The sequence below is a fragment of the Onychomys torridus genome, chromosome 23 (genome assembly GCF_903995425.1).
Source record: "Onychomys torridus chromosome 23, mOncTor1.1, whole genome shotgun sequence".
NCBI classification, from domain to species: domain Eukaryota; kingdom Metazoa; phylum Chordata; class Mammalia; order Rodentia; family Cricetidae; genus Onychomys; species Onychomys torridus.
The window spans coordinates 8,544,966-8,563,808 of NC_050465.1; the positions used below are offsets into that span (position 1 = coordinate 8,544,966).

Consider the following 18,843-nt stretch of genomic DNA (forward strand, 5'->3'; position numbering starts at 1 on the left):
CGAGCTGGTGAAGGCTAGTTTTTTGGCCAGTTTCCCCGCGTTCAGCCCCCTCACCCTCCTCCAAAACACGTCAGATGAGAACTGGAGCCCTGCAGAAGCGGCTAGAAAGGGCGTAGGGAAGTAGGAGCTGTTGTGGGGGTGCAGGTGAGCAGAGAAGCGAGGGACCAAGACAGAGCGGTGGAAGCGCAGAGAGAGAAAGCCGGGTACAGTGAAGGATGGAGAGGAGCAAAGGGGTGCCGAATTCAGCAGGGGGCGGGGAAGTCCATGATTGGCCAGGCGAGGATGTGATGTCACGTCCGGCGAGGGAAGCCCTGCCTCAGCTGCCCCCCCCCCGGCCCGCCCCCGCCCCCACAGGTGGTGCCTCCGCCCTGAGTACTGGGTTTGGGGGCGGGGGGGGGGGGGGGTGCCTTCGGGGACCCTGGACTCAACTTGGCGTTCCAGGCTCCCCCTCCTCCCCTAGCAACTGAGCACATCACGTGGACTGGAAGGGCCTCCCCCCCACACACACTCCCAGGAGTGAAGGAGGGCCCGGTGCGCCCCGATCGTGCCCCCAGCCGCGCCCCGCCCCGCCCCTCCCCGCCCCTCCCCGCCCGGGCGCTCCCCTCTTCCCGCCCGCGCTCCCCGCCCCTCCCTGCCCATCTCCGCGGCCGCCTTGGGGCCGGGCGGGCGGCGGGGGAGGCGCCGAGCCGGGACTGCGCGTTCGCCCGCCGCGCTCTGGGCGGCCCGACTGAGCGGCTGGACCTCGCGCCTCGCGCCTCGCGCCCCGCGCCGCAGTCGCAGCCGGCTTTTGTTGTCTCCGCCTCCTCGGCCGCCGCCGCCGCCGCCGCCGCCTCTGGACCACGAGCCGCGCGCGCCGGGACCTTGGCTCTGCCCTTCGCAGACTAGGCTGAGCGGGCCGGCCGGGAGCGAGGGAGGCGCGCTCGGGCGGCCAGGGAGCCGCGGGGGGCCCCCCGCCATGGAGCTCCGGGCCCAAGGCTGGTGGCTTCTGTGCGCGACCGCGGCGCTGGTCGCCTGCGCCCGCGGGGACCCCGCCAGCAAGAGCCGGAGCTGCAGCGAAGTCCGCCAGATCTACGGGGACAAGGGCTTTAGCCTGAGCGACGTGCCCCAGGCAGAGATATCGGGTGAGTAAGGGTGCAGCGTCCCGGGGTTCCAGACCCCAGCACTTAGGAGGAGGTCTGCTCTGGGCCCCTGACCCGTGCGCCGCAGCTCGCCCCGGGCGCCAGAACCCGCCACCTAGACTTGGAGTGGCCTCCTGCGCCTCAACTGCTCTGTACCCCGCGGCCCTCGCCTCTAAGCTCCGATCCGCTCTGTTGCTTCCTAGTTCCCGGTCACTACGCGCTGGAATCCCTTCCCCATAGCGCTAACTGGCCCCGCTAGGGGACGAGGGGACGCCAGCGCCGTGCACTCCCTTTGGGTCAGGGTTGGAGCTGGGCGTCTTCAGCCCCTGGCTTGGCCCAGAGTGCCGCCAGGGCGACAATCCCAGCTCCGGGGCAGCGTGCCTGCCGCCCTTGTGGTATGGATCAAGCGGTAGCTGTGGGGCGGTCTGTTGGGGCACCGGGCTAGGAACTTCTCTGTGCGGACCTCTCCCAGAGGCGTCAAGGTTCTACTTAGGAGTTCCCGCGGGTCCACGGCAGGAGCAGCCTAAGTGGGATTTATGGGAGGAGATCCTATCCTTCAAGCCTGGATTCCAAAGAAATGTGAGCCTGATGTGGGGCTTCAGGCGACCCCCGGGTTCGCGGGGATTCCTACCCTGGAACTTGTGCCCGCCAGTGCCCCGGTCCTAGCACACTCGTGGTCGGGCCAAGCACTTGGGGCCGCCTGGAGCTCCGAGCCCAGCTGCAGGTGGTCGGCGTCTTGGATCCCGCCCAGGGGCCTTGTCATCTCTTTGTAAGAAGAGCGGCCCTCCTGGCGGCGGCCTCGGCCCTGCAGCTGCTGAGAGCAGCCCTTCCCTTCCCTTCCCTTCCCCTCCCTTCCCTTCCCTGCTGCCTCAGGAGCTCTGGGAACCGAATCTTTATGAGCTTGGAGCGTCCATGCAACGCCCTAAGGACCTCCCCAGCCCCAGGCTTCACCCTTAAATGTGTGCGGAGCTTCCAGGGATAAGTCCAACACCAAGGCCTTGGTGAGCAGGGAATTCCTGAGGGGGCTTGCAGGCTGGAGGCCAAACTCAAGTGGTACACTGTAGGCATTCTGAATGAGGACAACCACAGGGGCCTTATCTTGCTTAGGAGTGGCAATAAATAGCCAGGCCCTAGGGAAAAACAGAACCACAGACACCTTGCTTGGCCTGAATCCCTTGGCTAGCTCCCCCTCAAGTACCCCCAGTACGGGCCTTTCTATGCCTCTCTCTGAAAACAGCCCCGCCATGTCAAGGCCACACCTCCTGCACTTCTCTGGGCACTGTCCACCCGGGTGTGTGGCAGCAGAAGGGACCAGTATAGTTTGGTTGGTGCTCTGCTCCCTTTCTCCCCTCCTCCAAACACACATAAATAGGAACTTATACCGGGCATCCTTGCCTACCTCTGATCCCTGCCAGACTCCAGCTCCCCGCACACACCAGTCTGACACCTTCCAGCCTACAGCTCCCCATGGCATGTCCAGGCCCACCCATCTTAATGCCTTCTTGGGGACTTTCTTAAGCTTGTACCCACCCACAGCTACTGTGCCCATGCAGGCAGGAACTGGCAGTGTGGGCCGTGACAAGGACATGGAGCAGGCAAAATAAAGAGGCAAAGGTGTGGCCCTTCCAGAGAGCCTGGGTCTTACTGCCCTGGGCTTGGGAAATGTGGGAAATTAGGAGCTTAAGACAAGCAGAATGCATTGATGTCTGTGTAGGCTGTGGGTACTGTCCATGCAGCTGGGGTGTGTGGGTACCCTGCAGAATTACAGCAGTCATACCAGTTGGGGCCCAGTGTTTGTTCAGGGTCACCCCACTTACTGACATGCAAGGCTGGGGACTGTGTCCTTCCGCCGTCCCTACTGGTGCTCCTCAGAACTGGTACCACACTTCCCTGGGACCCCTTGGGCTGCGCCTCACAGCCCCCAGAGTGGGAGAGAGAATACCTACAAGCCCCAGGACCCTGAAGAGAGTATTAATTAGCACATGGACTGAGAGAGAAGCAGGGTGGCCCCCAAGATAGCTGGAGCCCAAGGGGCAGCCAAGCTCAGGGTCCTGTCTGGTTCAGTGCCACCGGACCTGGACTCCAAGGACCAGGCGCCCTCTGGTGGCCGCTGGTGGCGCAGTCCTCCCTAGAGCTCCTGTGTGAACTCTTTCCTGCACTCACCAGTCTAGACTTCCAAAGGGCGCTCTCCTCTGAGGACCATGGGAATCCCCCAGGGACTAGATACCTGCTGAGGTTCTACTGGGGTCAGCGGGTGGTTGGGAGAGAGAGGAAGGGTGGCCCATGGGCACAGGGGTGTCCTTTCCTGCCCCTGTCTTGGGGACCAGAAATAGCAGGGAGACTTGCCTCTTATCAAACAGCACTGTCAGAGGGGCTGGTTCCCCACTTAAGGAGCTGTTTAGTTTTCTGGGTGGCCTGGCCAGGTAGCCGTGACAGCAGCCACCCCATGCCATTAAGATGAGACGCAGCCAGGGGAGGCAGCCACTCTGGTGGTGTCCTCCCTCTGTGCCAGGGCCCTGCAGGGGAGCAAGGTCTGGGGAAAGTTGCTAGGAGCCCACTGATGAATCACAGCCCTGGTCAAGCAAGTCTCTCTTGGCTGTCAGGACTATTCTGGGTCATGAGTGTTTCTAAGTTTGCCCATATGGCCAGTACTGTACCAGGGTGTCCGCTTTGGCCTCTAGGGTCAGGAACCACCCCTACCGGGCCTCTGTTGTCACCACAAAGCCTATCCAGTCCACTGGCCCCAAGTAGGTTCTTAGTGAACGGCTGCAGACACTTGTTTCTCCTGCTTCACGGCAGCTGTACTGCAGCATGGGGATAGAGGATGGGTAAGGCCTCAATGGAGTACATGCAGCCCTCCTTAGGGTCTCCAGCCCGGGCAGAATCAAAAGAACTTAGAACTGCCGAGCTCTTCCTGTGCCCCAAAGTCACAGTGTGCCTGCCTGCCTGCCAGCGAGGGTGGGCATCTCACTCTAGATACTCCCAACAAGACTCTTCGTTCTCTCTGTGGGCTGGCCTTCTGTACAGTAGTAGTTGAGACTCTGAAGTCCTTGGGCCTGCGGGCCCCTCCCACCTCTTAGAGTTGTCTGGCTTTCTCCAGAATCTCTCCCTCACTTGAGGCCTGGCTCTCAGAAGTTACTGGCACATTCCCCACTCTGGACCAAAAGTTTCTGTGCGCGCTATTCCGCCCAAGCAGAGACACCCCCTTGGTGGCTCAGCATGAAACCCAAGGTGGTCCAAATCCCCTGATGTGCTTCTAGGAGCTTGACTTTCATCATCCCCAACACAACGCTGGGCTTCTGTGTGCCCAAGGGAGCCATGATCCGGCAGGGCCATGTGCGTGATGCAATGGCCTGGGTCCTTGCTGGAGCCCCAAGGCTCCTGTGCTGGACAGGCCATCCTGCTTCTCCATGGAAACACCCTCTCTCGGTCTCCAGGGGACTTGCGTAGAGTCAGCACACACTTCACAGGTAATGGTGTCCATCAGCTGGGGTGTTCATTGTGAACTGGGCTCCAAAGACACATTTTTCACAACTTCCTGAAAGGGCTGATGTGAACCACTGGACCTCGAGGCCAGAGAGGCCACATACCTTTCTTAGGGCGCTGTCTAGCTGATCCCAAAGCCTGTGCTGGCAGCTGTGCCTCAGTGAAGACCTCCTTTACCCAGGCTCTGTGTTCTGGAAGTCTCATGCTCTCTCAGCTTAGAGACCTGAAGTAGGATTTTGCAGCGCAAGGCTGGTGGGCCTGCCAGCTGCTTTCCTGTACTCTGGTTCTCTGCCTTTAGCTCCTTCTTAGGGTCTAGAAATCCTTTTAACTACACAGACCACAATGGCTTCCCAGGCTCAAGGCATGTGACACAGGTAGCTTTGGAATAAGCATAGAGTTCCCCTGGCTGGGCTTCTTGTCAGCCAAGGACAGACCCCGAGCTTGTCAACCACTGGGAGAGGCAAGCTGGGACTAAGTCCCCAAATATTAGTAAACAGGCAGATGCCCTGTTCACAGGGCAAGCCAAGGAGTATGGGGTAGGTCTGCCAATGATAGTGGTCCCAGACAACTGCTAGGGCAGGCCTGCCCGTGGCCTTGGAAGACCCCCACCCACCCACCCTCGAAGCACTAGGGATATACTGGTATGCATGCCAAGCAGCAGGGCTGAGCTTAGACCCGGGTAGGTTCAGTCAGTGTGGGAACACCCTTTCTCGAATACCGTGGTTCCTGCAACACAGCTATCACCTGTGAAGTAAGAGATGGGGAGGGAAAGGCGGACTCTTCCTTAAGCCAGACTCTCCTTTTCAGGCTGGGTCTAGAGTGATTTGGGGGTCTTTCCTATGTCAGAACCTAAGCTGAGGGGCTCCTGGGTTAGAGTCCAGCCCTGACCTAACCTGGCCATGGTCACGGTCACCTGGTGTGGGATGCTGCTCACCTTCAGTGCCTCCTACTCCAAGCCCAAGCACCTTGCTGATGTCCTGCTGTTAGCCTTTCTTGGTAGTATTTGAGAGAAGGCCTGGGCAGGCACCTATACTGTTTGAAGTCTCCTATGTGGCAGTGTTGGAGCACAGTCCCCTGGGTTGGTGTGGTACTCCCTTGGTCCTCTGGTCCTCAGCTCTACTCATCCCCACCTCACAAAGAGGCTGCTGTTCTGGGTGAGAGCACAGGGCAGCCAGGGGTGAGCTGAGGGTGCCTAGACCTCTTAGTTATTCTCCGTCATCGCCTACATGTCAGGGAAACTCTTGAGTGTGAGAGGAACACAGTGCCACCTCATTGATGACTCCTTAGGGACCAACCAGCCTTACGGCCTCCCCTGCCTATGCCCTCAGCATTATCTCCCACTGGCTGCTCATTCCCCTGGCACATGACTCCTTTGCCCACCTAGGGGCACTTCTGCCGCTGTTGGCTCCCGATTCCCTGACAGGCACGTACACTCCTGATTAGAATCTCACCTGAGCAGGTCTTAGGTCCGTCCATGTGGTGAATACTCCAAATTCTCCCTGTGTGCCAAGCAGAGAACAGGCCCTGGAAACTGTCAGTATTTCCATTTCCCAGAGCCACAGTACCAAACAAATGTAACCGCAGATGTTTTGTTTATTGCCTCATGGTTTGGGATACTGGGAACCCAAGACCCAGGCACCAGGCAGGGTCTTCCCTTTCTGGAGCTGTGGGAAAATATGCATCCAGCCTCTCCCAGCATCCTGACATTTCCTGGTGCCCCTGGCTTATAAACCCACATCTTCATCTTTACATAGCTTTTCCCATATATATCTTATTGGTGAAATTATTAGGGCAAATCCACGTGGTTAAAGGGGAGGTTTATTTCGTGGGGTAACTTACAAGTGAAGGGATAGGTAACAGGGTCTGGGAAAGGTGTAGCGCAGTCTGGCGGTGTTGTTTGGAGAACTCTGCTCAGTCTACCTCCAGCGTCCAGGTCCAGGAACCAAGAGAGCTGGCGCATCCGGATCCCGGGTCTTCAGGGTCCTCTCCCGGCCCCTGCCTTGTAGGTGTGACAGTTACTGAAGCCTCAGTGGGGGTTGGAACTTCCAGATCAAAGCTGGAATGGCTACCCACTACAATATCTATCACCAGGTATTTGTTCTTTTCAAAACACCAGTCATCTTGGGTTAGGGCCTGCTCATATGCTCTTCATAGTTAACATCTGCAGAGACCTCATGCCCAAAATAAAATTACCTTCTTGAGTTTGGGTGGGGGAGTCACACTTCCACATACAGGTTTTGGGGACTCGGTTCAGCAAAGAATGACACCATGATGCCCTATAACTCACTCTCAGCACTTGTTGGACATTTCCATCTGGCTGCAGAGATCCTGGGCTCCCTGTCTTGGAATTGTACCTCTCCCCACCTGCTCCATGCCCTGCCTACCTGAAGCCTTGTCAGCAGAGCTTCCTGTCCCCATGGCTGCCCCTGGCTCCCCAAAGGGCCTTCCTTCCATGTCAGGTGGCAGGCCAGGATTCTCTGATGTTCTAGATCTGACGGTGCTCTCTCAGTGGCCAGGGCTGTGTTAACCCAGTGACACATCTCTGTGGTACGTCACAGAACCTGGGTGGGTGGGTAACGAGGTTGTGGCCTGAAGGCCCCCAGCTGGCTGGCACTCAGTGGTGCTGGTAGCTCGGACAGGCCACCTGTGAGCAGAAGAGTCAAGCCAGATGGGAGGTTCAACTCTTGGGCAGCTTCTCAGAGGACAACAGAGGAGCAAGGGGCGGGACAGACTGGGTTTGGTGGAGAGCCCCACAGCATGCCAAGCAGGCCGCCTCCCCCGGGGCAAGGGCCAGCCAAACAGGCTGCTGCTCATTTGTGCAGAATGCTCCCTAGATTCTGAGGACTTGGCCAGGTGACAGGGCAGCCCCTGGGGGCTCCGTCAATCTTGCTCCCTGGCCATCTGCCCAACCTCCCCCCACCCTGGGAAGCCAGGGCCATGACAGAGAGGAAAACAGAGAGAGCCCAAGGCCTCTGTGAACTGAACCTAGAGACCAGTGCCAAAAGGTCAGCCTGTTGTGTCTTCGTGTAGGCACTGCAGGTGGATGAAGCAAGCTGTTAACCCTGGCCGACGCAATGGCCTGTGACTAGGTTAGCTCAGAAAGGAACCCCTGCCAGATGCCTAGGGGATAGATGCTCCCAAGCTCCTGGTGGACTGAGCACTGCTTAGCATGCACACGGGAAACTGAGTCCCAGAGATGGAGCCCAGGGCAGAGCCTCACCAGAGGTCTCCTGCACTAATCAGCTCCCGTTCTGAGTAAGTCACTGTCCCAGCCCAGACTTGGCAAGTGCCTGTGTGGGTACCAGCTGGTGGTGCTAACCTGGGCACTTACACTGTGAATGAAGCACAGGAAACCTTCAGGTGGGCCCGTCTCAGGTGCTGAGGGCAGTGTCCAAGCTGCAAAGTTGAGATCTGGTTCTCAAGACACAGACTCCCTCAGGTACAAGATGGGACAGAGGACTAAGGCATCAGAAGCCAGCACTGGGAGGATCTAGTTCGGAGGGTATAGATCCTCAGGGGTCATGTGGGGACACATCATCTTGGCGAGCTGGCTGAGAGGACAGAGGCGTAAGCTCGGCCCATCCTCAGCTGGCCACACCCAGGTAAATCTCTTAAGGTCAGAGCTGGCCCTTTCACTGGTCACAGATGCCTGAGCCAAACTGGCCTGCCTCCTCCTGAGGGACAGTGGAAAGCTGGCCAGGCTGGAAGGCGCAAGACTTTTTTTTTTTCCCACTTCAGTCTCTGACTCAACACATTTAAGTTCTAGAGAGAAATTTAGTTGGGGCTTCCAGGACCTTCCAAATTCAGTGATCCCCAGACTACAGCACTGTGGTCCTGAGTTGCAACACTGCCAAATGTGAGACTGGAGGGTACTGGTGAGGCCTTGAGCAGCCGGCCCCCTCCCTATAAGCTGTCCTGGCTCACTGTGGCCTTAGAAACACCTTGAAAGGTGTTCCTGACCACCAGGGACAGCTGTGGATCACATCCCAGGCTGTGATCTGTGAGTGGCCATCATTCCTGCTGTGTCTGGGGCGTCTTCATTGTCTGGGGCTGTCTGTGGCCCTCTGAGTCCATCCGCATGGTAAACGGTGGTGACGTCTGAGTGTTTCCTCAAGCGTCTTGGCCACAAGTGCCCACCAGAGGCTGGAGGGCTGCAGGGACTACATCCCGCCCACCTGTGACCATCTGCCAGTCTCTGGGGAGAAAGCTGATGCCACTTGCTGCCAGGGTTGGCTCAGGCGTTTACACGTCTGCAGTTGTCATGGAGCTCGGGACACACTGGACCACACAGCTCTCTAAAAGGATGAGGCTCTTAGTAACTCACTGTAATTCTTCATAAGTTACCAAAATTCCTAGCAATGCTCCATTTCTAACCTGTGCCTTCTCCTACTCTCATTGGATCAGTACCCAGGACTCTGTACATCCTGGTATCTTAGGACTCCAGGTTGGCACATCTCATCCAATATGTATGCATATAGGGCTCTGGGCCAGTGGCCATAGGTCAGATGCTCTGGGCACACCACTCCATGAGCGAGGTGATATTCCTAACCAGGATCCACTTGTGGAACGTTGGCAGTACACTGTTCTTAGCAGTTAGTGGGTGCTGTTTTTAGCGGGCTTCCCCCAGGAGTTGGTAGCGTCTTCCGCAAACATCATCAGCACCTGGAGAAGCACTTGAGTGGGAGCTGTAGGCCCCCAAATCAGGGGAAGCTTTGGACGGGGACAGGAAATGGAGTTGAATCCAGAAGGGTGACAACTAGGTAGTAAACAGGGTAGTGCAGGCCAGGAGTCCTTACAGGAACACAAATGGAACTCAAGAGTTCAGGAATGTGGCTAAGGAGACTGGCTCCCAACCAGGCCGCAGCATGTCCTTGCTAGGAACAATAGGGTCAGCACTTGGCCAGTGCAGAAACCACCAATAATGGCAGGTCTCTTCACATTTGTAGCAGATAGCTTGGAAGGTGGCACCACAAGTTGAAACTCCGATGGACGTTAAACCTGCTGCCAGGTCTCCCAGCACGGTGTATTCATGGGGAATTCACAGTGCACCACTGTGTTCTGGAATATTCTGATAAATGCTTAACTGAATTTTATAAGAAATAGAGGCTAGCTCCTTGGGGCAAAGAGAAGCCCCAAATGGCCTCCATAGTCCTCTCATTTCATGCTTCAAAACTAAACTCAGTCCTGAGGAGTTGACATCCTCCACCAGATGGCACCAGGGCCCAGAAGAGAGCCCAAGTCCAGCTGTGTGACCAGCCTGGTGGGGCAGGGCCAGTCTGTGACCAGGAGAGCCTGTCACTGCGAAAGCTGGGCTGAGCAGTGAGCATGATGACCAGTCTGGACAGTGATGAGGTGTGGGAGGTTCACAAGGCCCTCTGAAACCTCAGTGCTGCTGCTGGAGCACCTACTGTGTGCTGGGTGCTGTTCTTGGTGCTGACACATGGCAGCAGACAGAGCACCCTCGGGCTGTGTGTCTGATAGGGTCAGCAAAGACAAGCAGGTGTCAATTAAAATGATTAAAAGTACATGGTTGTGGGGTGCCGGGAGACCACCATGATGGCTCGGCAGGAAAAAAGATTTGCTGCACCAGCCTGAAGACCTGGTGGATCCCCAGAAGCGAGAACTGAGTGCACCAAGTTGTCCTCTGACCTCCCCATGGAGCACCATGACACACACCCTACTTGTATATGTTACATGGACACATACACATACACAGTAATAATAACTATGGGGTGGGGTGGGATACAAGCGTGGCTCAGTAGTGGAGCTCTGGCCTAGAACATGCAAGACCCTGGGTTCTGTCCGTAGTATGAGAAAGAAAGAAAAAAAATGCTGGAAAATGAGGTTTCCTCATCAGATTGTCAGCGTTGAGGCTGACAGCCACACACCTACCTGAGTGACCCAACCCTAGGCTGCACAGGATAGGCCCAGGGCTCCCAGACCACTGTCCTGCTGTGCAGCCCCTGGCTTTCTCCTGACATATCATCAAGGTGGCTTAAGAAGTCCTAGCCTTGGGGCTGGAGAGATGGCTCAGTGGTTAAGAGCACTGGCTGCTCTTCCAGAGGTCCTGAGTTCAATTCCCAGCAACCACATGGTGGCTCACAACCATCTGTAATGAAATCTGGTGCCCTCTTCTGGTGGGCAGGCATGCATGCAGACAGAACACTGTATACATAATAAATAAATAAATCTTTAAAAGTGGGGGGGGGGGGCTGGAGAGATGGCTCAGAGGTTAAGAGCACTGACTTCTCTTCCAGAGGTCCTGAGTTCAATTCCCAGCAACCACATGGTGGCTCACAACCATCTGTGATGAGATCTGGTGCCCTCTTCTGGCCTATAGACATATATGCAGACAGAAGAAGTCCTGTCCAGTCAGCGTATGAAGGTCACAGCCTTCTGTGTTAGCTTGTGGAACTCTTGCCTTTGGCTGGGCACTTAGAGCTTTGCGTTGACCTGAGGAGCCAGCCTCTGTTTCCCGCAAGTCACCAGGCTTACTCGGCCTCATTGCTTATAGCTCAGGGTGGCACCACCCACAACGGTCTGGATGCTCCCTCATCAATCACTGATTAAGAAAATGCCCGCCATTCCTATGGAGATATTTTCTCAACTGAGGTTCCCTTTTCCCAAATGACTCTGTCTTGTGTCAAGTTGGCATAAAGCTCTCCAGGACAGGATCCAACCCTTGTGTATGCTAGGCAAGTGTTCTGCCGAGTAATCACATCCCCAGCCCTCTTTTTCCTTTTTCTTCAGGCTAAGACCACAGCCCAAGAGATGGTACTGCCCATATGTCGGATGGGTCTTCCACTTAACCCAGTCTATAAACTTCAAGACATACCCAGAAGTTTATCTTCTAGATGGTTCTAAGTCCTGTCAAATCGATATACTAGCCATCACAAGGGTGGTGGTTACACCCACGGCTGAGAGTGTAGGGCCTGTCTCTAAAGCAGGGCAGGGCTGGAAACCAGCTCTGTGGATCCAGTGTGGGTGCCTTAACCTCTGCCTCCGTCCTGGAGTAGAGCTCCCTGAACTGCCCTGGAAGACAGGGTCCATTCTCAGTGTCAGGATGTACCCATGTTCTGTACCCAGACCCCCAGAGCTTCTGTTTGGCACAGTGGAAAGTCTGGTGGCATTGTGGTGGCATCTGAGCCATGCAGAATGGAGACAGGAAGGCATGCAGATGGATACTCTTAGGCAGTCTGTGCTGTGTGCAATGGTACAGTGACACTCTGAAGGAATGTTGGCTGGGCTGTCGGGGAAAGCCACACCCTTGGTGGAGAACCACCTCTTAAGGACAGTGACCTTTCAGTGGCCATTATCCTAGCACAGAATCCAATCCTGGTCTGTTGGACCTAGCTAGTCTATCTATGCTCAAGAGTAGCTCTATGCTGACTTGGCTATGTGACTTTGGACTGACTGCTATACCTCTGTGTGTGTGTTCTGTGCCCCTCTTGGGGAACAGGGGGGTCCATTCCTCCCCAGTGCTGCTTTCTCCAGGCAGGCTGTAAATGGGGGAACCTCAATAGAGAGAGAAGGCCAGCATCTAGGGAGGCTGAGGAGCCATGGGGGCACGGAGGTCCTGGCTGCAGGGAGAGATCCTAGCCAGCATCCCACAGTGCTCCTTCCTGAAGCCCTGTCAGCCATTCAGCTGCTTCTCACTGGTCCCATCATGGGAAGCCAGGAATCGCAAGGAGAGCAGTGTCCCTGGGATTCAGCAGCAGAGGAGACAGGGCTGTGTGGATGGCAGGCCAGCAATCACTCTCAGGGCCAGTGTTGAAAAGTAGAAGCTGACTTGTAGGAAGGAAGCCGAGGAGGGGCCGCTGGGAACATCAGTCCCAGGAAAGGCAGAAGGGAACAGGAGAGTGTCAAGGGACCAGCCAGCAGGGAGGGCTTCTCTGTACTGGATCCCATGGCTCTGACACAGTCCTGATGCTCCCTCGGGGACCACTGACTCTTTCTTTCAGCTACCTCCAGGGATCCAAGCTCCCTCCCTGAGCTTCACTCCTACAGAGCAGTGCCACTGGATCTCTGTGTCCCTCTGCCTGCCAGTAATCACTGGCAAGAGCCTGAGCATGGGGGGGGGGGGGGGGCTGGGGACAGGACACCACTCAGAAAACAGCTGTGTGAGCATCTCTGAGAATCATTTGAGGAGGCAGAGTGGTCCCAGGATGCCACTTGCTCCTTAGAACCCAGAGGGTGAGTCTGACCTTTGGAGAGTAGGGACTATGCAAATGACCAAGACAAGACTCTGCTGTGTAGGAGTCCCAGGAGTGCTTGGTGGAGCTGGGAGGGGCCTTTCTGGAGTGGGTTGTAAGACTGTCACCAGTAGCAGGATAGGTGGCCCTCCCAACAGGGTCTTGTAGGCACTCGATGGCAGCCTGAGGCCTCATTCTCAGAATGCTTGGTCAGGACCAGACAGGAACTGTGTGGGCCAGTGCACTGGCCACATCTGGCTCCAGGCAAGGCCCTTTGGGCCCTGGTTCATCTGCATCCCTAGGACTGCTGCTGGGCTAAATGAGATCCCCAGAGGTCTCTCATACCAGTCAAAGCCTGGGCGAGGGGAAAGCACAGCATTGGCCCCAGAGTCTGATGTGGGTGAGTCACTTCACAGCTGGGAACCTCGGTCACCCCCTCTGAATTGTGTGCTTGTGGGTGTATATCCACTAGTGACAGTGACTTCAGTTAGGTCACACCTCGTGTCTTAGTCAGGGTTTCTATTGCTGTGATAAAACACCATGACCAAAAAGCAAGTTGGGGAGGACAGGGTTTATTCTGCTTACATTTCTGCATCACTGTTCATCTGAAATCAGGACAGGAACTCAAGCAGGGCAGGAACCTGGTGGCAGGAACTGATACAGAGGCTGTGAAGGGGTGCTTGCTTACTGGTTTGCTCAGCCTGCTTTCTTATAGAACCCAGGACCACCGGCCCAGGGGTGGCTCCACCCACAATGGGCCCTTCCCCATTGATCACTGATTAAGAAAACGCTTTACCGCTGGATCTTATGGAGACACTTTCTCAGTTGAGGCTTCCTCCTCTCTAATGACTAGCTTGTATCAAGTTCACGAAAAACTAACCTGTTGTTGGTTGCTTTACTCTTTGCCCTTTGTGGAGCCCACCACCCAGCTCCCAGATAAATCACACATGGAGGCTTATTCTTTCTTATAATGCCTGGCCTTAGTTTGGCTTGTTTCTAGCCAGCTTTTCTCAAATTATCCCGTCTACCTTTTGCCTCTTCCTCTTACTTCTGTATATCTTACTTTCACCCTTACTCCATGGCTGGCTGCGTGGCTGCGTGGCTGTGTGGCTGGCCCCTAGCATCCTCCTCTTCTTGTTCTTATTTCTTCCCCTTCTTCTTCTCCATCCTCCATCTTCTGACTTCTCCCATTTATTCTCTCTGCCTGCCAGCCCCACCCAGCCTTTCTCTCTGCCCAGTTGTCAGCTGTTCAGCTCTTTGTTAGACCAATCAGGTGTTTTAGACAGGCACAGGATCACAGCTTCACAGAGTTAAACAAATGCAACATAAAAGAATGCAACACTTCTGTACATCACTAAAACTAATGTTTCACAGCCTAAACAAATGTAACACATCTTAATATTCCACAACACTAACCAGTACACCCCACAAAGGACTGCAAGACGCAGGCAGCCATGAAAAGGCAGATCACCCCACTGGGTAGCTAGTGACTGGCTTCCCGGCGTGGTGTGTCATTACCAACTGAACCTCTGTCCCCGTTACACACTAATCCCCTGTTCTGGCTTTATTTCATTGCTATGGTAAAAACACTCTGACCAAAAGTAACTTAGGGAATGAAAGGGGGTTGTTTGACTTACATTTCCAGGATGTAGACCTTGGTTGCAGGGAAATCAGAAGCAAGAACTTGAGACATCTAGACACATCACATCCACAGGAAAGAGCAGAGAGAAGCAAATACATCTTTGCTGTCAGCTAGCTTGCTTTCACTCTTACACAGGTTGGGGCCCAGCTTAGGGGATGGTGCCGCCCACAGTGGACCGGATACCGTAGACATGCCCACAGGAGAACATGATCTAGATAATACCTCACTATGGCTCTCTTCCCAGATGATTCTAGATTGTATTAAGTTGAAAGTCAAAACTCACAAACTCTCTATTCCTCTCCCCTGCTTCTATTGTGCAATTTCACTCTGTCTCTTGTGATTTTGACAGCCCTAGGGACCTCACTTGGCTCTTTTCATTGAGCATGATATCCATCTTATTGTATGTCAGAATTCCCTTCCTGAGACAGAACAACACTCCATTTTATAGTTATAGTTTGTTTATCCATTCAGACGTCTGTTTTTACCTTTTGACTCTGTAACTGCTGTGTCTGTTTGATACACACACACACACACACACACATTCAATTCTTTTGAGCCAATTTCTATATGGAAAATGAATGCATTGTTTACCTGAGACTCACGTGTGACTGGTGGGTGGGTGAGATGGCTCAGAGTAAAGGGTGCTGACCACCAAGCCTGATGACTTGAGCTTGAGCCACAGAACCCACAGAGTGGAAGGAGGGAAGCAACTCCTGCAAGTTGTCCTCCGACCACAAGTGCCCTATGACACATGTGTACACACACAGGCACATACACACTTATAAATGCATGTAAAATATAAATAAAATGTAACTGACATCCTACACACACACACACAGGCACATACACACTTATAAATGCATGTAAAATATAAATAAAATGTAACTGACATCCTACACACACACTCATGCACAGGTACATACACACTTATAAATGCATGTAAAATATAAATAAAATGTAACTGACGTCCTACACACACACTCATGCACAGGTACATACACACTTATAAATGCATGTAAAATATAAATAAAATGTAACTGACATCCTACACATACACACAGACGCACAGGCACATACATACTTATAAATGCATGTAAAAAATAAAGTGTAACTGACATCCTGGTTCCCTTCCACCCTGCTCTGATTGTGCCTGCAGGGCAGGGTGGGGGCACAGCTGGAAGCCACATGCATGCCCTCATTGGGCAAACACAGGTGCCGTCTGGACAGCCCAGCCCAGGGAAGCTGCCTCTCAACAGAGCATGTTGACTCCTGCCACAGTCTTTACCTTCCGCTCAGGAATTCCCCTGGGATGGGAATCTGGGCAGACCAGCCCTGCTCACATGGCCATTCCCAGCCACCGACCTCGGGTGTGTTGATTTGGCTCTCTGTACGCCACCATGTCAGTGGGAGACAAGTTTTGTTGATAAAGTGATTCTAACCCCGAACCCTAGTTTGTGTGACACTGACCAGGTGCTAGGAGGCGCAGCCCTTATGGATGAGAACTCATCTCCCAGGTTCCCTATGGTGGTTGGAAAGAAAATGGCCCCCAAAGGGAGGGGCACAGTTAGGAGGTGTGGCTTTGTTGGAGTAGGTGTGGCCTTGTTGAAGGATATGTGTCACTGTGGAGGCAGGCTTTGAGGTCTCATATGCTCAAGCCACGCCTAGTTTCTCAGACCACTTCCTGTTACCTGCAAGATGTAGGACTCCTTCTCCAGCACCATGTCTGCCTACACACTACTGTGTAGCACCATAATAATGGACCGAACCTCTAAAACTGTCAGTGAACCACCCCAAGTCAGTGTTTTCCATTATAAGAGTTGCTGTGGTCATGGTGTCTTTGCACAGCAACAGAAACCCTAACTAAGACGTTCCCCCCTACACCACAAGCTTCTGGCTGTCCTGCCTCTTGTTCTACTTGGAGGAAGAAGTTCTGAGTTGGTTATAGCAGTAGCCTTATTCCAGAAGTGCCCACACCGGGCAAAGGTGCCCCTACCCATTGTATTTATAGGTGTTTTAACGTGAGAGCTGACATGGCTGCCAGGTAGAGGTGAGAAAATGTAAGTGGAGCTTCCTGGGGAAGGAGAGGTGAGCAGCCTTTGCAGGGAGGTAGGGATATGCCCAGGAAGGTGGCTACCAGGCCAGTAGGAACAGCTGGGGTGGCAGCCAGTGGCTCCTTGCTTTTGCCCTGAGCTCCATCCTGGCTGGGTTGTAATATCTCTTTACCACCTCTGCCAATTTGGTATTTACAGGACTGAGGAGGAGCCTGGATTGCATCCCTTTATCCCATGTAGACACATCTGAGGACTAGTCTGTCCCGGAGACCTCCTCCATTGTCCTGTGGCCCAGAAGTAGACTGGTGGATCAGCTAGATGAGAAAACAGGGCAGAGTCTGGGACAACAGGCATGGACCCTCCCTTTCACATACATCCTGCCTGAGTCCCCACCCTGAACCACTCAGGGATTGACTATGAACAAGAAAGCAAGGCTGAGGTTTGCTGAGTTGGTGGAGCAGCACCTTGAGCTCTGCCCTGCAGCCAAGTCACAAGGACGTGGTCTTGGTAGACATAAACACAGGGTCCTCTTCATTTCCAGCATGTTCCATGGGCATAGCATGAGCCATGGATACTGGGGCAAGACCTTTTGCCTCAGTGGGACCTTTTGCCATGCTGAGGCACCTCTATTGGTGAAATTATTAAGGCCACTCCACATAGTTAAAAGGGAGGTTCATTTTGTGGGGTAACTTACAAGTGAAGGGAAAGGGAGGTTGCAGGGTCTGGGAAAGGTGTGGCGCAGTCCAGCAGTGTTCTCTGGAGAACTCTGCTGGGGGGGGGGGGGTCTACCCCCAGCGTTCTTGGCCCTCTCTCGGCCCCGCCTTATAGGTGTGACAGTTACCGGAGCCTCAATGGGGGTTGGAATTTCCAGATCAAAGCTGGAATGGCTACCCACTACACACCTCCTACCTGGCATTCACTGCTTGGGTGGCCTGAGCTGGGAGTAGGTAGCTTAGGGGGCAGCCTTTAGGGTTTTGGGGTAGAGCCTTTTCTTTGAGGGAATCTTCAGGGTCCAAAGCCCGTTGGTCAAACAGCTGCTCACCCAGCAGATTCCTGTGTCCCCAGCAATGAGACTAGGAAAGTTGAGGGGACCTATACATTTCAGGGAGGAGGTGTGAGTAGGTGGCTTTCCCCAACTGGAATCAAAGATTGGAAAGGGGAAGTGATCAACAGAATGGGAGAGCTGCCATTGTCCCAGGAGGGCCAGGGCCATAGATGGAGAGTGGTCTGGGAGGAGTTTGGTTCCAGGTTGACTGCTAAGGCAGAGAGAAGCATCAGGGAGCTGGAGGTAGGCCCTAATGGGGATGGATCCTCAGGGCAGGGGATATTAGGAAGGACTGGGAGACTATGGTGATCTTTGAGTGCACAGACAGCAGTGGAGATCTGGTGTTCTGCTGGAGAGAGACCCCCCCCCCCCCTCCATGCAGCCAGCTAACACTTTCCAGGGAAGAAATTTGACTATCCATGGACTCCCTTCCTAGCTAGCCCTAATTTCCCGGCTAGTCTGTCCTGCTGAGGCCAAGAAGCCAGAGCACCCGCTGCACCCCACCCCTACCCCTGGCCTAGGGCTGGAGGAAGAGGCCTGATCCACAAGTCCTCAGAAATGCGGGGCATCACCGCGCGGGGGGGGGGGGGGGGGGGGGGGGGGGGCGCTCCGCAAACGCCTACTGTTTCCAGGGAGACGGGGGGCGGCCCTGACGCGCCAGTGAAGGCTGCGGGAGGAGGCGCGTCCCGGGGAGCCGCCTTCAGCTGTGTGCGCCAGTGAAGACTGCCGCTGCCCTGGGCTGCAGAGTCCACCATGCCGCCCGCGCCCCTAGCCTCATCCCGGCCTTTTCCTGCTGAGTCCTGCCGCTGGGCATTTGCGGGGCCCCTGCACTGACACGCGGAATCGTGCTTGCCATCCGGAGTGCGTCCACAGCTGAGGACACGGCTGGAGCGGCTGTCCGGGAAGTGGGGGCGGGGGTCCTAAGGCCAGGAGGGTGCCTGCTAAGCTGGTGCCAGGCTGAGTCTGCTAGCCGCCATCTCCATCACCATGCCTGTCTGCATTTCCCCCTCCCCCACGCTTTCACCTCTCATCTCCAGCTCCACCAGCCTGTGTCTCATCCCCTTCCCATCAAGACCCCTGTCGCCTGCCCTGATTTCCACTCATGTCTCTCCAGCTCCCCGCCTTGTCCCATCCCCATCTCCCTGAAGTTGTCCTGCACCATCCTGGCTACCCCTCCCCTAAGCCATCCCTCCCTCTGCACCCCCACTGGCTGCCGCAGCCCCCTTCCTACAGCAAGCCCCCCTTCCTCTGCTGAGCCCATCCCCACCCCCAGCCTCAGCACACCCCTTTCCTCCTCCCTTGTCTGCCT

At 55.1% G+C, this 18,843-nt stretch overlaps 1 protein-coding gene across 1 annotated transcript in view; it reads left to right on the forward strand.

Moving 5' to 3' along the window:
• Positions 1-650: 650 nt before the first annotated feature.
• The window catches only part of Gpc1 (glypican 1), a 29,456-nt gene continuing 11,263 nt past the window's right edge, over positions 651-18,843 (forward strand). Inside the window, exon 1 of the mRNA XM_036173065.1 lies at positions 651-1,121. Coding sequence (XP_036028958.1) covers positions 956-1,121 — 166 coding nt within the window. The 5' untranslated portion in view covers positions 651-955. The remainder of the gene's footprint in view (positions 1,122-18,843) is intronic.